General features: G+C 40.7%; 1 protein-coding gene across 1 annotated transcript in view; it reads left to right on the top strand.

Annotated features, from left to right (window-relative positions):
• The window catches only part of PTPRG (protein tyrosine phosphatase receptor type G), a 405,785-nt gene that overhangs the window by 258,397 nt on the left and 119,549 nt on the right, over positions 1 to 27,839 (top strand). The window contains exon 5 of the mRNA XM_082059907.1: positions 6,385 to 6,480. Coding sequence (XP_081916033.1) covers positions 6,385 to 6,480 — 96 coding nt within the window. The remainder of the gene's footprint in view (positions 1 to 6,384; positions 6,481 to 27,839) is intronic.

Below are 27,839 nucleotides of genomic sequence, written 5' to 3'. Positions count from 1 at the left end.
ACTTATAACATAGATACACCTACTGTGTTGTTTGTAGACAACAAAGCAATAATTAATGCCTACTATTAAAAAAGATTAAAGGGCAATTTAACATAATTCTAAGGCATGCGAAAGTCTAAATTGAGTTAAATTTTGTTATTTCACTTGCATGATCTTTGCTCTTCCTGTTGTTTCAACTCCTTTTATTTTTCCAGCCTAGCATTGTATTTATTATCAAGTTGCAATTACTTGAGGGCAAAGACCCCGTCTGACTCTTTGTTTTGCAGTTTACCCAGCACACTTATAGGCAATGTGAAAGACTAAATTATGACATTCAAAGTACATCTTTGTACCTGCCTAGCTATAGTTAAAAATTCACTGATGAATAATAGACTAGGCAGGAAAAACATGCCATTATCTGCTCCTGTTCAACTTTATCTTTTAAAAAGAATGCAGTATACTCTATGTTATTACATCAAGCTCTAGTAGGAGAACTGGAAAACATCACGATTTGCTCTTCCCTCCCCCCTTTTCTAAGCAGATTTAGAATATGTTATAAATGATAAGTTTCATGGTTTTTCTAAAGAGAATATAATGAGAAGTCAAACATCAGACTTTATTACCCCAGTGTACATCTCACACTCCAGTAAACACACAGACTGCAGGACAGTTATTCTGAATTTTCAGTACTGCAGTGAAGATTACATTATGTCTGTAGAAAATTTTTATTCCAGCCAAATGGATCACATCATCCAGTTCGCTAGAAATCTATGCACATATTTGAAGCAGAAATAAGTTACATACGGGCTTTCAATTAAGAAAAATCATGTATGATTCGTAGTCTGAGCACAGAATTTGGTTTTGTGCGAGAGTTTTTAAATCCAGCTGTAAATGTGGCTGAGAATGATTTATTCTTACAATATAAGCAGCCAAGGTACTAATTAAGGATTCGTATATTCAGTAATTAACTTCGTTGTTTAAAGCAAGCATTTAAAAATTTTTGTTTTGCCACTCTGCACAGATTTGCAGTCTACCTGTGATGCCTGTGTGTTTTGCTCTTCTGAAAATACTCTCAGTCTCTAAAGCAGCACATAATAAACCACGTATCTGTTGCCTCTGCGTCTTGCCGCCTGATTCATCAAAAAATTGGCTGGCCTATAAAATCTTTTTTTTTAAGCTTTAAATTGCACGGTAGTCCTTGGATTGCTGGAAGGAAATGAGCGGAAAGCTAATTCTGATGATCTTCTCCCTTCCACCAGAATTCTGGTACTATTGAATATTCTGTACTCCACATCTGTGACAGCACAATGAGCCTTTGTTCATTTTTTAATCTGAAGAGAAATCTGCTGTAGGAGGTTGCACAGGGTGATAGCAGCCCAATTTAAAAGTCTCAATTATTTATTTTTAAAATACTTGGCATCTGTCTATGGAAAATGTACTTGCTTGGTTTCCAGTCTCTTAGAATTGCTTTGAACTCGCTCACATCTTCTGGGATCTATCAAATGCTCATTGTGGCTTTTCTCTCGTAAGTGCTGAATGAGTTTAGCCGTGGTAGTCTGCATTGGATGTAAGCTTTCTGTCTTTGTAGTGGGGTAATAAGAGCGAAAAGATGTCATGCACGGGAATGCTGATTTCTGTCTGGATGTCTGTCTTGCCAAGCAGAGGAGGAGAATCCGAGCACAGAGCCAGAGCCTTTTATTTGTGGATGGGTGGTGGGGAGAAGGCATTTGTTTGAAGCAGGCTCAGTTTTTGCAAGCCAGCGACATTTCATAGAGGGTTTAGCCATTCAGAGGCAATTGTACTTAATAAAAACAGAGCTGATCTCCGGTGGGCAGTATTTCTCAGTAACACACATTTAGGACAACCTGTCCTCATAAGATCAGTGTGGTGGCAGCCCAAGTTTTGGGTCAAAATCTCTTCAGCCCAGAGCAGGGCTTGACGTTTCACCAGCTCTGAGGAACACCGGATTCCTGTAGAGGTTGGAAGAACAGGGCTGAAGAAAGGTGTTTCTGCAGAGAGCAGGTTGACCCCAAGGAGGAAGGGATTGTCTGCCCCATGGTGTGGTGGAGGGGTGTTGTAGCTGGTAGGATCATGGAGGTAAAAGATGCTTTAGGCTTGGGAATTACTCCGGTTTTGGATGTATGTGGTGTATTCATTTGTGTAAGTGCTGTCAGCTGGAAAAAGGCCTGGAGTGCTTGGAAACTGTAATGGCTGGGCACTAGATCTTTCTGGACAGAAGAGACTGGAAAACATGACATGGTTTTACAGGGTGACTGACAATTATCTCCTGGGTTATGGCAGAGCGATGGTTTTCTCTCTAATCCTCTGTTTTAAGGCACTTGTAACATTCTGAAGATTTTCCCCTTCAGTGAGATTTTTTTCAGGCTTAAGCTGTGCTGTACGGCAAATCTCTCTCAAGTTTGAGTGAAAACAATTCTACTCTTTTGGAGTGTGAAGAGTGTCAAAGCATAAAGTTTTTCCATTAAAAACAAACTCTTGCCCTCTCCCCGCCTCAGTAAAGCTCTGTAGCTGCAGTACTTGTTGGTAGCATTTTAGGATGAAGAGAGTCTTCCTGCGAGAAAAATGCCTTTTTCTCTCTAGAGACGGTTTGTTTCAGCCTAGCCTTATCAAAATACTGAAAATTTCAAGTTGCTTGGACAGTACATTTTTTTAATAATAGATCTTTACAAGATACATGCAAGCAATACTGCTGTGTTGCACATCTGAGATTAAGGAAGCCTGTGTAAGCCTTTCTCAGCCTTGTTAGCTGTAACAGGGCTAGATGTGAAAGACTTCTAAATCCAGTATGTTGTGCCATAGAGAAGGGGACTCATATGCCCTCTGGGACCTATGCCACTGGGAAGGCCATTTGCAGCACCATGAGCTGTGATGTGTGGAATGGAGCATTCTGACTGCAGCCAGTTAGTATCACACTGTAGAAACTACAGAGAGTATTTCAGGCTTTCCCTTTGCTGAGGGGTTCAGAGCCTTTAAAAATATATATTTTTTAAAAAATGGAAAAGAGAAGCTATTGTGAAATCACATTCAAAGATGTCCAAGAAGATGGTGCTGGAGACAAGCGGTGCCACATTTCAGGTCGGATGTGCAAGCTTGGATGATGCTCTGTTCTGTATTCCACAAATAACGTATCATAATAAGATCCAGATTCTCCTTAGCGTAGATGCTCCTTTGTTGCATTCTGCATGACTGCTTTCTATGTACCAGGCAGAGACAGTAGAAATTATTTATATGCAAGATGCACCATCTATTCTATATACTAATTATGTAATAAGGAGTAATAGTGAAAACTTTCTGGCATGTTTAGGCCACTTAATTATGCAGTGAAAATCATTTTGTTGTTAACTGTCTTATTTCTGATTTGTACATAAAGAGCATTATGCCATCCATAGAAAATATTAAATATCTACTGATAAATGCCTGATAATACTGACAAATGTGTATTTTATGTATAAAAGAACAAAAATGTTACATACATTTACATTTTATTGTAAATTGAGGAAAGCATGAGATCACGTAATTGGAAAATTGTCATAATACTAATGCTCGGTGGTGTCCAGGTGTGGTTTTATGAGCAGCCTGAACCATATATCTTTGAGGATGTAACTTTGCCATCTTCTTAACATTGTTTTTGCAGTGTATGCATGTTTAAATTATATAATAGCAATTCCTGGGAGATTCTACTCCTAAAATGTTCCTTCTAGCTGTATGAACACATAAGGAAGCTACTGTATGACAGATGATGATAATTTTTCATACAAGACAGTTCCCCTTGACTTGATGGATGCAGAGAGAGGAGCCACGCTCTCTGGAAAAACACCAGGGAGCAGTGGGAAAATGTTTCAATGTGTATGGTAATCAAGGCAGAGTGTGGTTCTTGATTAGTCTGTGAAATTGCCCTGCTGAGACGAGGGATCTGAATTAAGCACTTTTTTACCAAAGCCCTTTGCACCTCTATCCAGAAGTGTATTGTAAAAATTAATTTCCTTAAAATGCTGTGAGCAAAATTGATCCAAAATGATTTTGGCATATGCTGAACTCACTCAGTGATACTTTTCTTCATAAACTCCTCTGAGGACTATATAGTGAAGTGTTTTATATCAGGTATACCTAATTTTAGGCTTTATTTTAAAGGGGGGCAAAATGTAATTTGTGAGTGGTTTGTGAGCTATTGTCTGTGCTGGCTAAATTGAAGTTTAAGCAGTTCCACCTGAAACAAACTGTTTCTAATTTCTACATCAATGAATGGCTGTACCTCAGTCTACGTTTGTTCAAAGCATGCGTTGTCAGAACCTGGAGGCACCACCACCTTTGTGAGATATTGCCAGCATCTCTGCGTATGCTGTGAGTACACTGGGAATAGGAAGCCCAAAATAGGGGAAGAAAATTGCTTTCAAATGTTATGAAGCTAGAGAGGGCGCCAGACAATTTTTTCTGGTGAGCCATTTGGAGTGTGGTTTTATTTTATCTTCCTTCTGAAAAAAAGTACTTCTACCTCTGAAGAGACTGATCTTCATCTTGGCCTTTTCTCTATATGGTGATGTTTTATTGGATGTATAGGTAGTCTGCCAGTATTATACATTGCAGGCAATACATACAGTCAGAAGCCTGGGAATCGGTAAATATGAATAGAAACATACCTGAGCAAGATGAAAGGGTATCATCTCATCTAGCAATATATAAACTTTTAGAATATTGGAAAAATGGTTGCATTTCTGAATATGGTAGGATTTGACATGCAGCACAGTCTTGGAAAAACCCAAAGAGCCCTGAAGAAGCTGTTGGTTCCAGCGGAACATTTGCCTGCAGACGGACCTGCAGGAGGGAGTGATGGTCAGACCGGCGACGTGCTGGGAGGCGCGGGCAGGCTCAGCCAGACCTGACATGTCCAGTTACTATGTGCTGTGTGGTTATTTCTTATCACCTAGTGATGCTGTGAAAAGCCAGAATAGGTCGGGTAATGCTGAGTGGCAGCAGAGAAGCAGGAGTGAATGTGCAGTTTCAGGCAAGAGGCCAGTGGCACAGAAGCCTGTTGGGTCCATTCCTGTTTCATAGCCAGGAACAGGTGTTTTTACTGGAATAATTGTGCATGAGTGAGTGTACACGTTGGCCAACTGTCCTGCAGTAGTGTTGCCCCACAGATGTGCTGGTCCTGGTTCAGGTTGTGAAATCCATCCAGGAGGATCCCTGAATGGCCCCAAGAGCAACTGCCGCAAAGTCCAGTTCTTGTGCTTGGCTTTTACCATAGAATCATAGAATAATCAGGCACATGTTTTTAATTTGTAATGTGTAGAGCACGCATACAACACATGTTACCAATACTGAATTTATTTCATGAAAATGTGCACACCTGCATGGTGTCATGTTGAGAAGGGTGCGTTGCATGTTTTGGATGTAAAGCATGTCTTTCGGAGCAAATTGTGGCTGATACAGATGGACTAGCACTAGGGGCTGCTCTGGGAGTGGAGAGGCTGAACACGTGCTGGGGAAGCAGCGGTGTGTTAGGACAGCGGGGGGAAGCGGGAGCTCAGCTAATGTGGGAAATGCAACGAGAACCTTAAGGGAATTAGAAGAGCAGTAGTGCCCACAGGCCTCTGTGTGTTGCCCTTATTCATGGCACGTGTGTAGGAAAGGGGGATTGTTCAACAGCAGAATGTCTGAAGGAAGCTGTTTCCTCAGTCCTCCTGTATTTGTGTAATTCAGATGTTTGCTGTTTGGGGGTAATCATTCTTCTCACCTGCTTTCACTCTGGGATTGCCTAATTATTAATATTTATTATTAGTCCTAAAATGACATCAAAACATGTGGTTTTGTCTCACTTATACTTTTTGCTGAGTGCCGACGCTTTGGAGATAAAAGTCATGAAATTTAACTGAAGTCAGAGAGAAGTCTGACCCTAACTGATAGTCCTGAATATCAGAGCCTCATAAAAATGCATTGCTACAGAGACGGGCTTTTATCTTACAAATTGCTTTAGGAGTAAAGAAATAACTCTAAATGTTGAAATCCTTTTCAAAAATTCTCTATGGTTTTTGAGACAAATATGTTTAGCACATTTAACAGAGCAGAAGATGAGCCTGCAATGAGTAAAGAAAAGAAGAGATCCTAGCAGAATGCGCAAAGTTTACCATCTAAACAGACTGGCCATACTGTTTATCCTTGGGTTTGTTATTAAAATGCATTGCATTGACTCTGTTCCCTGGTTACTGTCCCAGTAGGGCAGTCATGCTATTAATCAAGATGCTAGTTAAACAATATTGTTCAGCAGAATTCCTTTATCTCCAATTCATAACACTGGGTTTATGTATGGTGTATATGCATTACCTCATTTGAAAGCTGTATGAATCAACACTAATCTGATTTTGTTGTTGTTTTTAATTTTTACAGATGCAGATTTACTTCTACAATCCTGATGACTTTGACAGTTTTGGAACAGCAGTTCTAGAAAACAGAGTAGTAGGAGCTATGGCCGTGTTTTTTCAAGTAAGTTTAAACAAGAGCTATATCCATAAACCAAAGCATTCACCAAGCACTATTTAATTCATTGAATTGTTTCAAGCTTAATGGATGCATCTGTTTTCTTGTTCCCACCTGTCTAAGTGAAAGATATTTCATATTGTCTGTGTGTGATTTAAAATGTAAATAAGTATATTTAGAAACATAATGAAAAATTTTGCATGAATTGTTCTGATTTTATAGCTACTTTACAGATGCAGATTGAAGAACACATTTATCATGGAACTTCCTTCACTGCTGAAGTACATTGCTGGGGTCCCTGGAATACTAACAAACCCATGCGAACTGGTTCTGTTTAGAGAAAACTTAAAATTCAAACGTAGCTTGAGAGAAAATTAATCAATAAGTTTCATCAATCTTATCTGTAGCAGCTTCTTCTAAATTGTCATAGTAACAAGTTCTTGAGGAGACCAGGTTTCCAAATGAGTGAATTTATGCATCTCCTTTTTAAAAATGCATCCTGAAGAGCGTGACTGCCTGGTTAGCTCATTTGTTGGTTCGACACGCTCCAGAGCTGCAGTGCGGGGTACAGGCTGGTGCTTGCGCTGGCTGGCAGGTCGAACAGCAGTGGTGCTCAGCAATGGGGGCTTTTTGTCATTTTGCATCAGAAATAGTTTTTCCTTTGACTCAAGGGTGAATCCAATACAGAGAGCTGAAGCAACTCCATACCACCGTACAGAGAAGTGGCTAATGAAGATTTTGAGATATCTCAAGGTGTTGCTTGTTCAAAAGGGAGGGAAGAGCAAGGGAAAATGCTGGTCCTCCATGAGGTTTCACACTAGTTTTTGCTGAGGAAGAAAATGATCTTACTGTTATCTTTGTGAAGTCAGATAAAAAAGAATATGCAAGTACCCATATGTAAATACCTCCCTCTTTCTTATGATGTTAGAGTGACAAGTCTGACTCTCCTGTTCAAATTAAGTAAGGTTGTCTTTTTTCCATGTCACTGATTTTGATCAAGTGCTTTGATAAGGAGAAAAGGGCTGATCCTTGTATTGCATAAATTGCTGTATCTCTGCTGACATCAGGCTAGTGGAAGTAGGCATGTTAAATTCATCACCGTTGAATTCTGAGCACTTCTGTGGCGTTTCATGTTAGGGTAGATTTGGTGGAGCTGTGATAATTTACAGTGGCATAGCAGGATGATTCCCCAGACTTCTTCATCTTGATGTGCTGTGGGAAGCATTGGGCAAATTGAATTTGGCCTTACAAGACAGGAGTTTAGAAACAGAACGACCAGAGGCACTGCTGCTTGATTTATACCACAGTGAAGAGCGGCACATTATGCGTGTGTGCCGTGTCAGAAGGAGCATGTGTTATGCCGTGGTGTGCAATACACGTGGCATCGTCAGTCTGGAATTTAATTGCTAAAATACCCTGATGTGCTTCACATAAACCACGTGAAGCACTGCCCCACGTTGTGCCATTTCCTAGTCTGTATGTGATATTTATTCCATAAAAACTGCTTTTAGAGGTTCTTAAAACTGTAGTGGGACTGTGTTTTGTATTCCCCACCTGCAAAGGCAGGTGCTGCACTTACTGCAATTCGCACTTTGCACAATTCTAAGGGAGCCGTTAAACTCACTAAAAATAACCTAAGATAGTTTGTAATGCTGTTAAAAAAAAAAAAAATCTTTGATTGTAAGAGACCTCAGGCTCTTTAAGACCACAACCAAGTGTTGCGGTCCCCTCAGGGAAGCAGAAATCTATACTTTTCATCATTTCTAGCCCTGCAGGCCACAGGACATTAGGCTGTAAAGTCTGGATGATGGTGCAGCTGGGCTCCTCGGCTCCAGGAGCCATGAAATCTGAAGCCATTACTGATAAACAGTCTCTGATCTCTTCCAGAGAGTGGGGCTAAGATAATTCTTTAGCAAAGTGACCCAGGGACAACCTCCCTTGCAGCTGCAAGGAAATGGTTTTCTCTTTTTTTGGGTATTTTTTTCCTTGCCTTTGGGTTGAAATGATAAATCGGTGGCATGCCATTAAACTTCTGCAGGTATCAGCTCTTCCCTCTGGGTAGTTCCGCTGTGAGATGGAAAGCTGCCAAGGAAGATTTGTAGAGCCCGAAGTCCCCATTCTGCAAGGGCATGTGCGGAATTCTGGCCCGTGTAACTAAACTCGAAGGGCTTCAGCATAGCTGCTTCTGTTGTGGCCATCATGAGGATTTCCTAGAGTTTGCCCCATAGAACTTGAGTTTCTGTACATAGGGTTATTTACTGATGGTGACAATCCTTTGCAGATCCATGCTGTGTTTGACCAAGGTGCCATTTACAGACAGTTGCATTCAGAAATTCTTGGTGTTCCTTTGGCCTTGCTCCCCAGCACCATGCAGATAAGCTTACCATGGCTAGTATTTCAACCAATTAATTTAAAAGCTGTCTTTTAAAACTGATTCTTAGCAAGTTTGAATGAAATATCCCTAAGATGTCCATGGACACATTTTGACTGGCAGCTTTGACTATTTCATAGTTTGAGCTGTAGTCTCATCTCTAACTCATTTATCTAGAACACAGCTTTAAAAAATTGTAGTAATAGCGGTCACACTGTTTTTTTACAAATACATTGGAAAACTAAATTGTGCATGCTTTTCTATGTAAATATTTTAACACGGAAATTATTGGATAGATTTGCCATTAAGTCAAGACTTGGATTTTTGCTAATGTGTTAATGCTGTGTTGTAATGAATGTGTATCGCACTGACTGAATTTATAGTCTGGCAGGTGTTTTTTGTTTGACTGATGTTCACAAATGTTCCTTTGAAAATCAGGCTCTCCAGTGAATGAACATTATACTGAACTGTATAATTATTGGTGAAACATTAAATAATTAAGAACCCTCTTTCCTCCTTTTTAAATAATTTAACCTGGACTATATAAGAATTTTCCTTATTAAATTCGCTGTTTCAGGGGCAATTTCCAGGCAAAGTACTTTGGTTCTGAACTTGGATAATTGAAGCATTTGGAACTTGGTTGTAATTGCTAATTATGCTTTTCTCATTGCTTTCATTGTAAACTCTGTTTGATAAATTCTGTTTGCATGCTACAGGTCAGTTGACCTGACAAATAAAAAAAAAATCATTAGTTAAAATCAGGAAACAATTCTTGCAAATACAAACTGCTATAATTGCTCATCTCTGTATTTCATTGTGGATAGACACTTAGAGAGTCTCCTGTACAATAACACTGTGGGGACTCTATAGCAGGTATTCTCAACTTGCAAATGAGATGAGCTGGCCTGAAATCTCTAGCTAGGCTCTAAAAACTGATTTTTACATTGCAGTACAAGTTGTAAAGTGAAACAGGTATGTTGAGGAAAAGGGTCTCATGATGCTTAGTCCCTTTTCTGACCATGGCAGCACTTCAAGCATCATGCCAAGGACTAATTTATGTACAGGGGAGTGCTGCTGAAAATTTTTGCAGACTTTTGTTCTGTAGCTGTGTGTTTGGGGCAGAATGGAGTGCCTCACTGTGCAAAAAAACAAGGAGCAAAGAAACAAAACCTTGCACCATGCTGTGGTGTTTCCTTCAAGATCCTCTCTCATCCTCAGTGACGGCACAGTGAGTGTAATGGAGCAGCAAAGTGACTTAGGAACCTCCCATCTTTGTAGTTCAAATTGTTTTAAAACCTCTTAAGGTGGAACAAGCTGAAAAGGGGAGAAGGGAACTCCAGCCTGCTGGTGACTTTTATAATGGTATTAAAGCCCATAAACATGTTTCACTGGAGTGGGGGGGAATCAGTGGGAAAAAATGTTTATTTTTCTTGAAGTGGGAAAGTTTGTGGGAAAAAGTCAGTTTGTCAGAGAGGGGATCAGAGTATTAAACAGTTAATGTGAGTAAAAGATAATTATATTTGTTGTTAAAGATAACTCACTTGTTATTTTAGCAAAAGTCCAGATCTTCTGGAGACAAACGAAGTTCTCTTCGGCTCCCAACAAGTTTTTCAGGAGAAAACAACATGACTGTTGCTGTTAGTATTGGGGTTACCTGCTGTTTCTCAAGGTGCTAGTGTAAGGTGTTTAACATCACAGATCCGTTACCTCTTGCCACTGGTATCCTCTTGGTGTGCAGTGAAACCTTCTGGATTTGCAGAAAAGGTGACACCACAGTGACAGGACCCATCTGCTGGGGCTCACTGCTTTGTGGACCTCTTAATAGTTGTCTGTGGCTGCACGTTGAGACCCACCGATCTGCTGAAACTCATGGCAAGTCCCAGTCCAGTAGGGCACTTCAGTCTTGATTTAAATGACCCTATGTTGAGTGGCTGGTGCACGTGCTTAATTTCAAGCCACAAAAGGTTCAACTTGTACTTAATGATATTCTGGCTCTGGGCCTTGGTTAATTGTCAGATTGAGCTGGTTTTGAAGCAAGCCAGGAGGGGGAGGAAAGGATCTCAGTGGTTCCTGAGTCATCCATTCGTATATATGCTTGTAATACATATTTACAAGTCGCATTTGAAATGAGTACTTACTTGGATTAAATGCATTCAGACATATTGCATGGCTCTGTTTTAACCATCTAACAATATAATTCATTGCACACTTCACTACTTGCTTTATTAAAGCCAAACTTAAATGTGTTCAAAACAAACATATTGGTTTTGCATTTGAAATATTCATCGTTTGGGCCTGAGGTAGATTCATTACGGCAGAGAATACTTCATTCCTTGATTACTGCTGTGAAAAGACACAATACTGATTCCCCAAGCACTCATCAAATATTCGATAGCTCAGAAATTCAGGAGGAGGTGATGGAATTCTCATTCCTACCGGGAAGGCATATAAATCTATTTTTATTATTTGCAAAGAAAACCCTCAGTGATTAGTTACTGTGTCTCAGGTACTCAAACAAATCATCTCTAAAGAAGTTAAAGTAAAAATGAATTTTAAAATAACTTCTAGCAATGCTTTCATCATTAAAATTATCTTCATCATGATGAGTGATGTTGATACCTCGATCACTCAAGCTGTAGCAGTGCAGGGCTAGATGTTCAAAGGTAATTAGGTGCTTGGCAGCAAATATGCAACTAATGGTATTTTCAGAAGTACCTGGGATAAAAATCAAGGGGTTTACGGATCTTTTTCTAGGATGCCATTCTTAATTCTCTTTTCTAATACTAATATGTTTTAACAGTTCTTGAAAAGAGTAGTGTGTAGGACTTTTAGCTGTTAGATATGTGTGTATTGTTGGTGTGTAAATGTCTTTATATTTGCTGTTAACTCATGTATGCAGTGATTTGCTCTTCAGTAAAACAAATAGTAATTGTGGCCTTATTTTGTGTACATTTTTTGGTAGTAGTTCTTGGTGCACTTTGTGAATTGGTTATTTGGCACAAGTACGCTTTTTTTCAATGTGTATTTCTCCAATAACATAAGTCAGTTTTTTACTTCCCTAGAAACCCTTTTTTCCCCCCTTATTCCCTTTCATTAAGTCCTTCATGCGTTTTGCGTCATAACCAAATAAATTCAGTGAATACATGCTTCAAATGCAGCAGCTATCAAGAGAACCACATCTGGTGGGAGACCAGGTTCCCATGTCCCTGCCTGATTTCTGGTGATTCCTTATTCCTCCTCTGTCTTAATATATAATGCTTTATGAAAGTCTGAGCAAAACTACCTTGATTTTGAAAATGAGAATGGAGGGGGAATGTGTGCGCTTTTCGTGAGACGTTATATCCACCTACGTGAAACATAATCAGTGCTTCAGTGTTTAGGCAATATCTTAAAAGTGATTTGCAGTAGTTCAAATAACATGGAGCATCATTAACATGCAGGGCATCATCCGGAGTCATTGAGAGGCTTTTCATTTATTTTAATAGACTTCAGATACATGTAAAGACCTTAAAATGAAATTACAGTATTAATTCTTTTAATGGTTACTTTAGAACCCATGGTGTTTTATTAATTATAGCTTATGAGTAATAAAACTATTGTTATTGATTAGATGTATTATTTAGTAATTAGTACAGGTATTTTTTTATTATCATAACATGAAAATGTGTGTAGGCTAGAGCTACTTATTCAATGGCTTTACAAAGTGTAATTTATATTTGTCAAAGTGTGTCCGTATGTACTAGTACTTCTCCATACAACAGAAGACAAGCAGAACAATTTGGAATGTGTTCTTACTCACTGGATTCCAGTTTCTTCACATTTTTTAATCATTGCAGCTATTTAAAACTATTAGTTGTTACCCATAAAAACAGTACTAGGCCCTTTAAATAGTTGGAGAATAATGGAGAGATACAAAGTCACTACTCTGACACAAAGGATGAGAAAAACAGAGTAGGTAGATACGATCAGTACAGTACTGAGAGTAAATTTTTCTGAGAAACAACTTGTACAATACATGTAAAGATGTGTAGTAATATAAAGCATCTATGGAGCAGCAGATTCTCCTGATTTTCCAGGAAATAAAATGAGATAAAATCATCAAAAGACAAAAGTGATTTTGAGTCATGGAGATTTTAATTTGAAATTATGAGAGCTTCTCAAAGTCTGTTAGATTTGGATTGAGTTCAATATCTGAATGGCACTGAACTGTCTCCAAAAGTGGTCTCTTTAGCCAAAACATGCATGTCTAAGTGCCTAACAGTAAGTTCTTGCTGATCAAAAAGCTTGCACTGGAACCCTCTTGACTGGACGTTGAGTTTTGGTAGAAGACAAAAGTTCTTGGAAGGTGTCTGTTTCTAAAAAAAACATGTTCTACCTTTCCATTAAAGAAAACAAAAAGTATTTTTTAAACTAAGTCCAAAATTCAGATTTTTACTTCAACTTATGTTGAAAGTTTCATTTGGAAATATGAATATTTTTGAATATTTTATGTAAAAGAAGAAAGGGGAGAACAGATGGGGAATAGCTCTGTGAGTAAAAATATATATATATCTAGTCTCAATTTTGGTTCTTACTGAGTTTCAAGTGCTTAACGGTGAGGCTGTAACTTTATTCTGATCCATACGTTTGTTCTGATTTATCATGTTTCAGATGTTGTTTAGTAGTCAAATTTCTGTGTGCAGCCTAAACTTAAAAAGAAAAATAAAAAATTCTGTAATACTGTTTTTCACCCTTTGTTTCAGTACAGCGATGGGTAGGCTGACTCTCACAAGTACTAAGCAAACAGTTCCCGATGAAGTCCTGAGTTTAACAGAGAAGCTTCAAAAGGTTTTTAGCTGAGGGACAGAGCTGCGGCCCTTTCTTGGAGACCATTGCTTGAAGCAGGGCAGAGAAGCAGCGGAGGAAGCAGCAGGTCACTGGGGTGAACCCTGCGACTTCACCGAGCAAAACCCAGGAGCACAAGGAGCCGGGAAGGGATCGGGGCTGTCAGCCCAGTGATATTCATCACTCACATACTTCTGGGCTCAGGAAACGAGGACTTTGTTAGTGAGCTGAATGGCACTGAAGAATCGTAGAATAGTTTGGGTTGGAACGGACCTTCGAAACTCATCGTGTCCAACCCCCCTGCCATGAGCAGGGGCATCTTCACCCAGCTCAGGTTGCTCAGAGCCCCGTCCAGCCTGGCCTGGGATGTCTCCAGGGATGGTTCATCCACCACCTCTCTGGGCAACCTGGGCCAGTGTTTTACCACCCTCACTGTAAAAAATGTCGTCCTCATGTCCAGCCTGAATCTCTCCTCTTCTAGTGTAAAACCATCACCCCTTGTCCTGTTGTAACAGGCCCTTCTACAAAGTCTATCCCCATCTTTCTTATAGGCTCCTTAGAAGTGCTGAAAGGCTGCAATAAGGTCTCCCTGGAGCCTTCCCCAAAGAAATACTGACCCTTTCACCTGTGGGGTTTTTTAACCAGATGATTTTCACTACTCTGTATTTTCTGTCCGTTGGCAACAGCACTGATCACACCTTTGCTGCTGGGCTCAATGTGCAGAGCCGGGTTAATCCCTTCCTTCAAATCCCGTACAAATAGGAGCAAAGTTTCTCTTAATTTGCAGGGTACCATGGGCTCAGGCTTTCTCATTGCCATGGCTGTACATTTGTCATGGCTTATCCATGTGAAGGAGCCCATCTGGCTAAATCCAGGACTGGTAGGAGCAGAAGTGTTCACACAGCAGCCTGAGCATCCCAAGCAAGTGTGCTTGAAGGAATGAGGTACAAACTCGTGAGCGAAAGCGGGGCTGGATTTGGAGGCAGCCAGACTGACAGGGCGGCTGAAACAGATCGTTCTTGGAAGCAAACACACCATTCCGCTTCTGCTCGCCCGTGTTCTGCCAAGAGGCATTTGCAGTCTCTAGATCATGATGGCTGCAACCTGCTGTGTTGAAACTTTTCTATCCACAGGCTGACTGTGCAGTGTAGAAAGATAATCTACCTTATGTGCACTTATCTTGTTTCTATGATTCTGTGTTTCTGTGATCTTCTTCTGTGCCCAAGCAATCGTCCTTTCCCTTCTCTTCAGTTCTATGAGCTCATTCATGGTGTTTTCCAGTAAGGCAGAAGAGCAGGAAGCCTGATTTTATGACAGATGACCTTCAAAATTCAATACTTTCAATTAAAGCCTTTTTGTTAGGTTGAGTTTGAAAGGATAGGGGCTGTACAGAAAGCTGTGTCATATGGTTCTTTTTATGGCGCAGAGAGAAATACGAGAATGCACAGACAGTCTTTGACTTCTATTTTGTTTTTAATCTCGGATATATCTAGAGGAACGCAACTTCCAAAGTGTCTGAAAAAACTTTAATTGAAGGTAAAAATTAGATCACTTTTTTTCCTCCAAAATGCACTGTACATGCTTTTTTAACTACAAAGCCTGAGATCATAGCTCATGACTTATGCTGTTGCTTCTCTGCTTTGGATGCAGTAGCAAGGAGGGTGGCTGACAATGGTGATGGGTTGTCGAATGACTTTTGCTGTTTGTGATAAATCACAGTCCATTGCTCAGATTTATTTAATGGAAATATCACAATTATTGATGCTAGGAAGGGACTGTAAACTTTCTTCCTCTTAAGAGGACTTGGACTCCAAAGTTGTACAACACTACAAATTTGAAAAATACTCTGTGTATCTTTTATGGAGTCTCTCCTCGATATCTTGAGCTGTCATAACCATTAGTGAGAGCTGGTTGTGTACATTGCACGGGTAATAGATCTCTGCACTCTTCTAGTTTAATGTTCATTTGAATGTCAGGATCACTACATTTAAGTTTACAGCACTGTAAATGCTTTTAACTTGCAGCTTTTTTGTTTTCCTGATGCTTCTTAATTGATTAATGTATTAGAATTAATCCCAAGTGGGATACCGGTATTAACTTGCTTCATTAAATGGCATACCAATCTTTAGCCTTAATTCTCACATTTGTCCCCTTATATTTTAGTGTTTTGAGTAACTTACCCTAAAGACTTGATCAGCATGCTTTTGTGTGTTCTTTTGCCTCCCTTGCCTTCCTCTCACCCTTGATCCTCAAAAGTGGAGTCAGTTTAGGAATACTTATAGAGTCTAATGTCAGCATCTTAAATACAGTAATTTACTTCTCTGTGATTTAAAAATATCCTGTCTTTTTTTTTAAAAAAAGTAATCACTTTTGTAGCAATGCCGTAAAAATCTGTAAATTGATAGAAAAATATCTGATGGAGTTTTCATCACCAGACTCCTGAAAATGACACTTAGATGTCTAATACGTAAAAATTACCATCGTCAGTCTATAATCTCACCCCCTGTGTGGCTCAGGAAGATTGATACTCAGGAAGTCTGCTGATTATAACCATTAGACTAAAAAACAAATTAGTTCCCTAACTACAGTAATGCTTTTTGCGTTTTACTCTGGTGTGCTTTGTCGATGCATCACTTTGTCACTTTATCGCACATCACAAAGCAGACCTAGAGCTGGATGCCAGGAGCTGGCTCGGAGCAGAGTGACTCCCCAGCCTTCACACTGACCTCTGCCACTCGCCCCTTATCTGCTGCAGGGGAGGGACAGCAGCCCCTTCTAGAATCCCTGTTTGTGTCTTTGGACGTCGAGAAGCCATGGAACGTGGCTTGCTTCCTTTGCTGCAAGTACCTTTTCTCCTCTCCGCGATAGCAACGATTGCTTCATCCTCAGCCTTCTTACATGTTCCAAATCTGGTGCGTTTTGACTTGACCTTTTTGTTTAAGAATAAGAGAGAGAGAGAGAAGCTGGAAGTAAAACATCTATTTTTTTGCTCTCCAAGTCTTCGAAGAGTTTTGCTGGAGTTGGACTTAGATACAGAATCAAAGGGGATGTAAAGCTATATGTTCATCTCCTTTCCTTTCTCCTCTCAAACACAGCAGCTGCGTCTGATAACTCACTGTTTTCACCCTTTTGTTAAACATCCAGCCTGAATTCCGGGAAGATCATTTTTTATGCCTGTCTGCCTACCTCTTTTTTGAATTTAATTTGATTTCTTTTTCTGCAAAGACTATCCTCTGTAGCCATCCAGGATACACACTCCATTTGTCTCTCAGAGGACCAATCAAGTATATGTAGTTTACATTCATGGGGTGTAGATGGTAAAATCTAACATTTCCATTAGGAAACTCCAGCTCTTCAGTTCACATGTTGCCCAGTTCTTCAGGATATTGCACAGGATTTGATTACCCCTTAGAAAAATTACACTTGTTTTCATCCTCTGTATCTTCCCTGACAATGTAGGGTCTTCATATGTCTCTGGTTACCAGTTAGTGTTATGGCACATTTTAAGTGAAGGTGAGCACAGGATCTATTCATAAATAATTGCGTAGTTTCACTTTGTACCATAAAAGAGAGATTGGTTGTAAAGCCTGAATATATAAAATAGATGGGTAAAATTGGGGCTTCCTTTGCCTTTAGATCTTCTGGCTCAGATGAAAAAGTTATTCTTATTAAATTTAAGCTGTTCTGCCTGAAGAATTATTACTGTAGTTCTCAGATATAACAGTGCCAAGTTTCTCCTAGTATTGGCAATAATAAACAATGCAAGCTTCAGACAGAATTTCCTGGGTAGCATACCAAATGTTCTAGAAAACCTTCTTGGACAGCAGCTAATACATTTTTAATACAAATAAAACATAATTCTTTAGTCTCGTTTCAGTTCGATCCCTAAGGTAAGAAAAAGTTACACTGACTATGCATAATTTATGTATTTGTTTGAAGTGTTTACCCAGCCACTCCATTCACAAAGTCGCTTTTTGTTAATAAGTTTCTGTGAGATGTAAGAATCACTTAGGTCTCACATTGTACAAATAATGGAACATGTCATTTTTGTATAATCAGTGGGATGGTTATGTGGTCACCCGAATTCTGTCTCCGTCTGCGCTGCCCACCCCGTCCACCTTTAGCCAAGTCACAGAACAGGTCTGGTGAAAATGTCAGGGTGTTTTTCCCAGATCGTATGTGATGTGAAAGTGTGGAAGCGTGCAAGGGAAGGGAGGGGAGTGGAGGGTGCTGCCCACCCCTTTTGGGGACAGCATGGCTCGGTGTCAGGCTGGTGTGTCCATGTCAGTGCCACCCCAGTTATTACCAATGACACGCGTGGTTTCCTCTATAATTCCTATACATTACACATGATGCAGAGTGAGCATGCAGGAAAATATCCCTCTGTAATTTAATTATAATCTATCCTTAATTACCATAAATCCAGTGCTACAGGTTACTGCCGGAGGGTTGAGCTGTTGCTGGTTTTTGTCATCTGTAGTTTCTGCGCTGCAGAACGACTGTGGGAGAGATGATTATCGAGGGTTTTCTGAGCTGGTGGTTTTCTTTCCAGGGGTCAAAGAAAGGCAATGGAAGTAAATCAGAGTCTAGTCTGGTCCCTTTCTTTATGTCTTTGTATGGAGGTAGACATTTGTATGTACGGCTGATGGCTTAACTGATAATGCTGATGGCATATCACCCCCAAAATAATTCTGCAGTCGAGATGGCGGCTTGCCCAGAGCAATCCTTATATCTGATGTTTTACCTCCTGTGAATCTAAATCAGAAATCTTTGAGTTCATGGAGTGGAGATGAGGGTGTGTAAACCTGGGAACCCTTTTACAGTATAATTTTAGTAACTTTCAGATATATCTTCTACATCGGAGATTCACTGAAAAGCACACTAATCCAACTGAGGTAATGAGTGTGAAATGAGCTAAATGGTCCCAGTTTGAGTAACATTAAACCTCCCTTAGGTTTAAGTTCGGGTGTGCTTGTATCAGAGTTCCCAGAACAAAACCAGCAAAAAAGCTGGGATGTACTTTTACACACATTAAGCTCTACTGGAGATAGATAAGAGTCAAGAATGCCAATCACCATCTTATTCTCTGCTGAAAATTGAAATACGTGTTAAATAAAGATTGTTTAAATCTGTTCACAGCACGTCTGAACAGTGACTTTTCAGAGGCTCGCAAGATGGAGCAGGATTTTTTCCTGTGAGCTTACGGTGTTTGCAACTGTTCCGCAGCTCTGGGAGCACTGAGAAAGCCAAAGAACAGCTGCCTGTCTTGATAGTATCAGAAAAGTATTGAGCTGCTGATTGTAAGCGTACCTTTTCTGTGCATCAAAAATGCATTGTAATGTAGTCATTATCAGAGTAAAGAGACTTTCTGAAAGAAGCTATTGGTTTTGCAACATCTGTACTGTATCAAATGAAGCCTAACCGGAGATTTGGCAAACTGTTCTTTATGAGTAAAGTAAAATGATGTACCACATTAGAAAGTAGCTTGGTTATTAGAAAGCTCAGTCTTGCTCCTGATAAAATGGATTTTTTCAGCGTAAAATTCATCTTTACTTGCTGCAAGAATATTGCTGAAACAGATTAACTTTGGATCTCAATGTATTTTATAGTGTGTCTCATGTTATTTTAAGGCTGTAAATATATTAGCTGATCTGTAAGCTTCACTTAAGTTACTGCTTTCTGGGTTTTTGAGGAAATAGGATCATGTTATGAAGAAATCAGGATGATTGAATTAAATCACCCCTTTTGATAGTTACTTCCCCTCGGGGTCATGTTACCAGATCAATATTTTAAAACAGCTTTATGGGTAAGTGTTGATTAGAAGGCAGAGCTCCGTAACCCTAATGGCTAAGCCAGTAATTTTTTTTGTGGTTTGTATGGCATCGTGCACATGCTGTGTATTAGAAACAGTCAGTATAACATTTTTTCAGTCCTTCCTCCCCCTCGCCTACCTTGTCACCTGGCAAACTTTCTTTATCATATCTAGATCCTATAAAAACATCTAACATAATTTGAAATGCTCTTGTGCGAGACATGATTAGACTACATCAATCACTTTTCAAAATTGTTTTTTTCTTCTTCATTTTGCATTCTAAACTACTAAAACCAAATACTTTTATATCCTGCTGCATGTTGTGGAAGACCTGAGCAGACAGATAGTCTTGGGTGAACCAGTCTTGTAAAGTACTCTCCCAAAGTGCATACCAGTCAAATTAAACTTCAGGTTAACATTTTGGAATGCTCTCCTCTTGCCAACTCATTACCAGTGATATGGCTAAGCAAACTGTTGCCTTCTGCTGTTCCAGATATCTACAGAGATTTATTATATTTCAACTAATAAGCTTACCTTCTCTAATAGCACACAGCCCACCCCGCCTTATGGCTAGACTTGTCTCTTCTCATAACTTGGGCAGAGAATTAAAGGCTGGGAGTAAAGCTGGCTTTTAAACCTGTCTAGGTAGAGCCGTTTGATGGTCCCTGTGTTGTGGATAGAAACATCCATCATTTTTGAGCCTGAACTTGCTCATTATCTAGACCTGCTCCTCACTCCCCCTGGGGTTGATACCACATGGCTCTGTGGACAGATGGTGGTGGGAGAGGGAGGTGATGCCGGGGCAGGTGGCACCACCTCAGTGTGCTGCAGGGCCATATGGGCACTCGGGTGTTAGAGAAACTTGGTCTGTGCATGCGGGACAGCTGGCTGCTGCCACACCTGTCTAATGGAGTTGCTGAAAGGCTATATAAATTCATGCTGAGCTATGGAGATTATCTCTGTCAGCTGTTTTTTTTTAGTGCTGCATTTATGTTGTAAGTGCCCAGTCCATGCCTGCCTTTTGGGAAATACTCTCTTTCTTATTCGTTACTGCTTGCATTGCATCGGAGGCATATAACTAGGGTCTTACCCCTAAAATAGAAGATTTTTTTATGCCTTCCTTATCATGCCATATGTTAAAATGTTTGCTGCCCTCCTTAAATCTGAGTGTAGACAGAGCTGCAAACACAGATGTGTCCTACCAGAGTGCTGGGTTACAGGCCAGTCTGCAGAGAACATGGGATGCTTCAGCATCAAGCTTCAAGCACTGCTGCTTGCTGCCGTTAGCTCTGAAAATCCTCGTCTTCACAGCAGCCACAGTGCAGTGCTCCTCGTATGAGTGGTACAGCTTGGCTAGAACTAAAACTGTGTTGGGTCTCGGGCATTTTGGGGACAGTTGCCTGTGCAACCTGGCAGTGAATGTGTCCCTCTGTGCCAGCTTTCTGCGGATCTTCCTTACAGAGCATTGGATTTTTAGTTCACTCCATAGCAGCTCAGGCTTTTGGCAGGGGAAAACCTAACGCAGGTTGTGGTGCCAGTCGCAGGTGGTTGTATGAGGGTGGTGCCATCAAGGGATTATGCAGCCTGCCAGGTTTTGAGAAGAGAGATAAGAAACTTTTCTACAAGTGGATACCAAAACTGGGATCATGGCAAATCATATGCCAGGAGCCCGGCTGGTCCAGCTGACTGACCACAGCGTTGGTGATGGGTTCATAACCAGTGTACGTGAGCTGTGGATGCCCAGGAGTTAAAGTGCTGGGCTGTGAACAGAAGAGGTTAAAAAGAATGAAGTAAATAGCTCAAATTAATAGGCAGGTTCTCTGACAAGGAGATTCAGAGTGTGTGAGAGGAGAGGAGATGGAAGACTCTTCTGAGAGCATTCCTGTGTGCACCCACCTGCAGGAAGCATCTTCACTGCTCTGGGTCAGACTAGACTTGTTCAAAGAGCACCTTTTGTTCTAACCACGTTTTAAGTTTTGTTTTAAATCACATTCAGTTGCATTTAATTTCTTCTCTTGTACCTTTGCCTGGGATTTTGAGATTCTGGCAATTTTGAAGTTATATCCTGTGTAGGAGGAAGGCTTCCTGACCAGAGACAGAGCTTGAAAACCCCCTCCATAGATGGGTCATGCTCCACAGGAGCACCAGAAAGCTGTAAGAAGCCTGTGGAGCAGAGGCATGAAGGCTAGAGCATCCTGAGGAGTTCTGTGGCTTTAAGACTATCACCTACTCACAGTGATTGAATAGCATTCACTTCGCCACTGCAGAAATGTAGAACATCTTGAAACAAGCGTACATGTCATGTTATTTTTTGTATTTCTTTGTATTTCAAGAGGAAGAGACTGCTGCCACAAACTGAATGTTTCCCGGGCTTTTAATGCACTTGTATTCTAAGTGCTTTTCTTCTACACAATAATTCCCCCATTTCTTCTAAACACAAACCATGATACTTGTTGAAATGTTTTTGTAAGGAACGGAGTGAGTTGTTGGGTCATTCTAACCAAGTGAAAAGTAAACAGCTTGACATATGATCCTCAGTGTTGTGTGTAGTGTTACACCTGGTGAAATAAAGGGGGTTAGAGCTGTACTTTTGTTGCTGCAGGAACCTGAGTAGCTTAGAAGCAGCTGAGAAGAAAATTGCAGGCCATATCCTGCCACTCTTAACTCAGTGGCTGGAAGGAGATTGAGATGAGGACTGCCTCCTATCACTTGCTTCTTGGAGCTCTAGTGGTGCGAGTGCCCTTCTGCTGGTACCCACCTTGGCTCAAGGATGTGGCTCTTGGTGCACTTGTACTTCATGCCCACCAGCTATGGAGTCCTGGGCAGTCCTGCAGTTGGTGTCCTTGGCACCCTGTTTTCTTGTGGCCAAGTTTGCCCTGGATGAGCCCACTTCTGTAGTCAAGATTACTTCTTTTCCCTGTCTCCATGAAGGATGTTCGGGTGGGAGTGGAAGGGCGCAGGGACTTCCTTGGTGATGTAGGGGGTGGAGAGGAGGAGGTGGCAGAGTCGTGCAAGGGTGCGTAAGGGGATATGTGGGATGGTTTGGGAAGAGAGGATGCTGTAGCGTTGAAGGAGACAGAAACAGCTCACTGGGTGGGAAGAGAGAGTGAGGAGGATGTGGCAGGTGGGCGATGGAAGAGGGAGGCAACTCAGCAACGAGAGCAGAGGCAGAAGTGAGGAAACTCTGAGGATTAGCTGGTGCTTTCTGCCTTAGGTACCGTGACCACTGAACTGTTTAAGTTCACAGCATTTTGCAAAGCTGCACCCATCTGCAAGAACTTAAGGGACACTGAAAGTTTACAAAAGATAAATAAAAATGGAAGAACTTAAATGAAAGAGAATTCCAAATACAAAAATATATCGTAGTTGACAGACTGTATCTTGTGCCAGAAAGCTGTTAATGAACACCACTGGTCTAATGTTGGGTTCTTGTACTGCAAAGATGCCTGGAAGCCTGAGAGCCCTCCCAGCCCTTGGCTGCTACATTAGACGTAAGGAATTTGCTGTAGCAAAAACTCCTGCAGCAGATTCAGAAGATCAGTTCACACCAACCTCCTCAAAAATGAGGTGAAAGGAACAGCGAGCAAACTTCACTGGAGTTTGATGTTTCAAAGCAGGAGATTAAAAAAACCCACTAAAACAAAACAAAAAAATCCCAGCAACCTACAATAATTTGTTTTCATTGAGTTTCTAATTTAATTGTGAACTGAGGTGTGGTTGTCATTGGGAAGTGGCTGTGTAACTCAATTGACATTTCTGCATCCTTTGCATTTGTGACTCATAGATGCCAACTTGAGTCATCTCATACTCACGGGCTGGAGGGAACCGCTGCTGTTGTGGGGAATGCTGGGAGAGAAAAAAAAGGAGGACTTTTCGTGTAGAACGAAGGAAAGGCGTTCAGAAGCTGAGAGGTCTCCTTTTCTTCATTTTAAAGGGGTGATTGTTGTGACTGCTCTCACCAAAATCCTTTGTGTTGGCTGGAAGAGAGAGAAAAGGCTGGAAATCTCTGCTGCATCCCAGGCAAGCTCAGCTGGAACAATTAAATTACAATCCCCTGCAAAATGCTGAGGTTCCAGATGCCCATCTGAGCTGTTCCCTTTTACCCTTTGCATTTTGCCCAGCATATTTTCTCATGTAGCCCCCAGATTTCATTGTTTTATTTTCAAAACAAAAACCTGAAGATATTTTTTTCTCAGTTGGACACATTTGTACCAAATTCCATACAGAAAAAGAAGAAAATGAAAGCTAACTTCCATTCTTGGTTTCACAGTTTTGAGTTTAGGTTCTCCAAATGTGTGAAGCAGTATATCAAAGAGTGGGTGCTGTAGGATGATCTGGCTGTAGTGCTTGTTATATTTTTTTCATTACACCATTTCATTTTCCTCTCTGCTTAGGTCAAAATGGTTATTTTTACCTAAACACTCGCATAAATCGGGCAGATTGTGGAAACTATAAAAGAGACGCAACTCCTTTTATTTATATATATATATATTCTTTTTTTTAACCTCAGATAGTGAGAACAGTTTATAACTGATGGCAGTTTTTATAAAATAGCCTCCATCCTGATAAAATGTTACCCCCCGGTGTGTCATTTTTCCAGCTGAACTACTGGTTGGATTGAGAGATCTTGCACACTGCTGCTTAAATAAGTAGACTACATGCTCTATGAAGATATCATGTTATTTTCTCAAAGGAGAACAAGTAGGCTCAGTGCACCAAAATTGCTTTAAATAAACTTGCAGCTACTCTAGCCTTTTCTGCGCAGCTGCAGATGGTAGAGTCTATCAATCAAGCTTTCCCAGCTTTGAGAATCTGCCACTGAAGCTGTCTCTCCTCTGTGTTGCAATTACATTTTTGTTTTTTACAGAGCCTTATATCTTAAATATTCTATTGCTACTAATCAGATTGTGCTTTTGGATTGCAGGTATCTTTTGCTTTTCCTCAGATATATGCTTATTAAGATCTTTCAATAATTTGTTAATTGAATGTGCTATTCACTTGCAGTAAATTAGATGCATCATGCTTTCAAAGTGCAGTGCTTTGGGGAAATTAATGCCTACCTTATCAATGGAGTGAGCCATAGTTTGGACAAATGAGTGGCTTACAAAAAGAAAGGAAAACACATTGCTGGCTGTTTCTTCCCATCCTGGTGGTTGCAAATCTTGTGGTTAAATGGAGGTGACGCTGCACGGGGAGGCTGCAAAGTCTCCCTCAGCCCCGGGAGCTGATCAGTCAGCTGCCAGCACGGGTACAACACAGGATCAGTGTTTCTATCTGCTAACAAAGAAACTCGGTGTGCACAAACACAACGTACTCTGAGCTGTCAAGCAGTACTTAACTCCACCTCTGAGTTTCATGCTCTTGCTTTTCTTGAGACAGTCTCTTGTATTTGCATGTTGCTGTCGTATGTTCTGCAGCATCCTATGCTGTCCCTTTGCTCTTTTTTTTTAACACTGATATTTCAGCCAACCTTTGGTGTAAAGGTGACTATTTACACTTTGTGTATTTTTAAGCATCCCTACTGAACATAATGAAAGTGGAAGTTGCTGATCTATCACCTACTCTGTCCCATCCTTGTCCCGGGATGTCTGTAACTGGGGTCCAGAGGCAGCAGGTACAAAATTAAGGCTGAGAGGAGCTGTGGTTGCAAGCAGCTGCATTGCACTCGACCACAGATGAGGGACAGCCAGAACACCTGACCCCAAAGTCAGCTCAATGCTTTTAAAACCATTTTGGATTTTTTTTTTTTTAAAAAAAAGCTTCCTCTTTGGCACTGCTAGTTAATATCTCACTGTAGATACCCTCCAAAGCTGTGATGAAATATGAAGTTAATACATCACTAGCAAGCTTTCAGTCAGAATGATGTATTATTCAAAGTGGAATTAGCTAGAAGGATCAATGCACACCCATTACTCTATTTAAAATAATCATTGGAAGACTCATTAACTTTTTTTTTCCCCTGCTTTTCAAACAACATAGTGAATGAGACGCTGAGGAACATCCCCTCTGACAGTGTATGCACCTCTGTGACTTCAGTATATTTTCATTCATAGCAGGATTATTAAACACCTGAAGGCCAAAACCCAGATTTAACTCAACAGAATTTCCCTTCAAATCACTGAACCTGAAACCGGTTGCCATAGGCAAAGGCGAACTCAGCTCTAATGCACATTTTTAAAAAATCAAAGGTCATGACAGTATCTGTGTGAAATAGCGTGTGTGCCAGCATAAGGTTCAGTGTCACATCTTGCCTGGGTACCTGCTATCCTCTCTGATTTTACACATGAGCAGCAATTTGAAGTAGTAAGGGGGTTGTTTCCATTTCTTGTTTTCCCTTACAAATATATTCTGCAGGATACTTACTTCGGGCAGTCCATTCATTACCCGGCAAGTGCTTTCTGTCTCCCAGCTCACCTCTGTCAGGCTGCAGGCTCTTGGCCAGATTTGTCCTTTTGCATCGACTCGTAAGGGAGATGTGCAATTACAGCATATATGGGGGCGATGGAAGAAAATACCATCTGTGTAGGAGCAGGGATATATCATTCTTTGATCATTTAGTGCTTGAGAAGGTGAAAAACAGAGTACGAAATCTAGCTTTGTGTTGGGAGCTCTGTAGGCATTTTCTTGCCTTCACAGGTAGCTCAGTGTGCTATAGTGTCAACCAGTATCCCTTCTCACCCATCAGTTCTCCTGAAAAGGTCCAAATAAGTATTTCCTGCTGTATTTCAAAGCAAAGCACATGTAAACTTTTCATATCTATTAATCCACATTCCAGATCCGTCTGAAATCTTTCACTTCCTTTTATTCAGAGATGTTTAAGAAACGAGATACTTATCCACAACCAGCTTTTACAATGTCAACTTCACAAGGGAGAGAAGAGAGAGACAATAGACTTTGTGTGGAGCAAAAGGGTGCAGAGCACAAAGCCAGGATGTGCATCCTTTCTCAGTGCTGCAGACCAATGTGGGGTTAAAGCACCATCGTCCAGAAGCATTAGGAGCAGCACCTATGCAAGCTGTAAGCTAGCTCTGAAATTATTTGGCCCCAAATACATGAATCTGGAGAGTTTCACAAGCGATATGCCGAGTACTTTCCCTTTGCTGAGAAAAATATGTTTCTTTCGACTGTGATTATCTTGAATTCTTTGAAATGCTGTTGCTGTGATGTTAAAACACATCATGTTTGCATTAATGGGATTCTTCTCATTTCTGTTCTAAAACAGTGAGAATCAGGTCCTTTCCCGTAGAGATTGAGGGCTGGCATCTGTCCAGCACTACAGAGCTGATAAGAGAATAAATTGTTTAACCACGTTGATTGTCCTGAAACCCTACAGCACAATTTAATCTCTGCAACTTAGTTAATTTATATTAGTTTTCTTTTCTTCTTAGTTGTTTGTACAGAGCGTTTGGAGACTTGAGTATTTGACTGGTGAGCTGTAGATCTTAACCGCAAGCTGAATGGGAGCTGAAGGCGTGCGGTTGGGGGAATATTACCCCCAACTTCCACTGTTGTAATTGAAAGCAGAATTTGACACATTGGCATCTCTCCGTGTCAGCCATTGTCACTGGCTTCAGCTGCCACGGTTAAGTACGTAGTCATTCATCCTTGGCAGACACCGTCCGTTACAGCCCAGGAGGATGGTCTCTGGATGTTAATGCCACAGCACTGTGGGAGCAGCTGCCCATATCAAATTCAAGGCATGCAGATTGTCTTGGCCATTTTACTTAGCAGATGGGTAAGGCTTGATAGATTGAAGATTTAGTTTCCAAGTCAAGGGCCAAATGTTGCAGTGGGAGAGAAAAGTAAATTATATCACTATTTGGAGGGGAAAGGCTCAGGTACTGTATCACAAAATTGTTGCCATTCATTTTCCTCTGCCTTGCACAAAATGCATGTCATTTCGCCTTTCAATATAGCCGACTATGGCTTTCTCCTTCGTTTTGAGATGCTTTGCAATACTGTCTGTGAGCCCATTTAATGAGCTTGAAAGCAGTTGCTGCAAATTTATGACAGTTTAATAAGTCTAACTGCCAGATTTTTTTAAGGTGGAAAGAAGAGAGAAATTTGTATTTCGTATCGCTCTGAATAGGTGTTTTTTCTCCCCCCCCCGCCCCGCCTTTTTTTCCCCCCTCTACACCCTTTTCTTCAATACAAAAGATCTATTTAAACATGCACTTAAAAGGCAAGTGTATTCCTTACTCCTGAGCTATTCAAGCTATTAATGCTCACCTGCTTTTCCTAAAGCGACTGGTACAAGGGATCATTGGGGAGCTTTGTGGTGCTTTCCTCAGCCGTTTCATGTTGGCTGGTGGGAGGATAACCTGGTTTCAGAGGGGCTGCCCAGAGCAATGGGGGACT

The sequence above is a fragment of the Streptopelia decaocto genome (genome assembly GCF_964273445.1).
Source record: "Streptopelia decaocto genome assembly, chromosome: 8".
NCBI lineage: Eukaryota > Metazoa > Chordata > Aves > Columbiformes > Columbidae > Streptopelia > Streptopelia decaocto.
The sequence above is the reverse complement of the archived record's forward strand: the minus strand, read 5'-3'. Positions and strand labels throughout refer to the sequence as shown.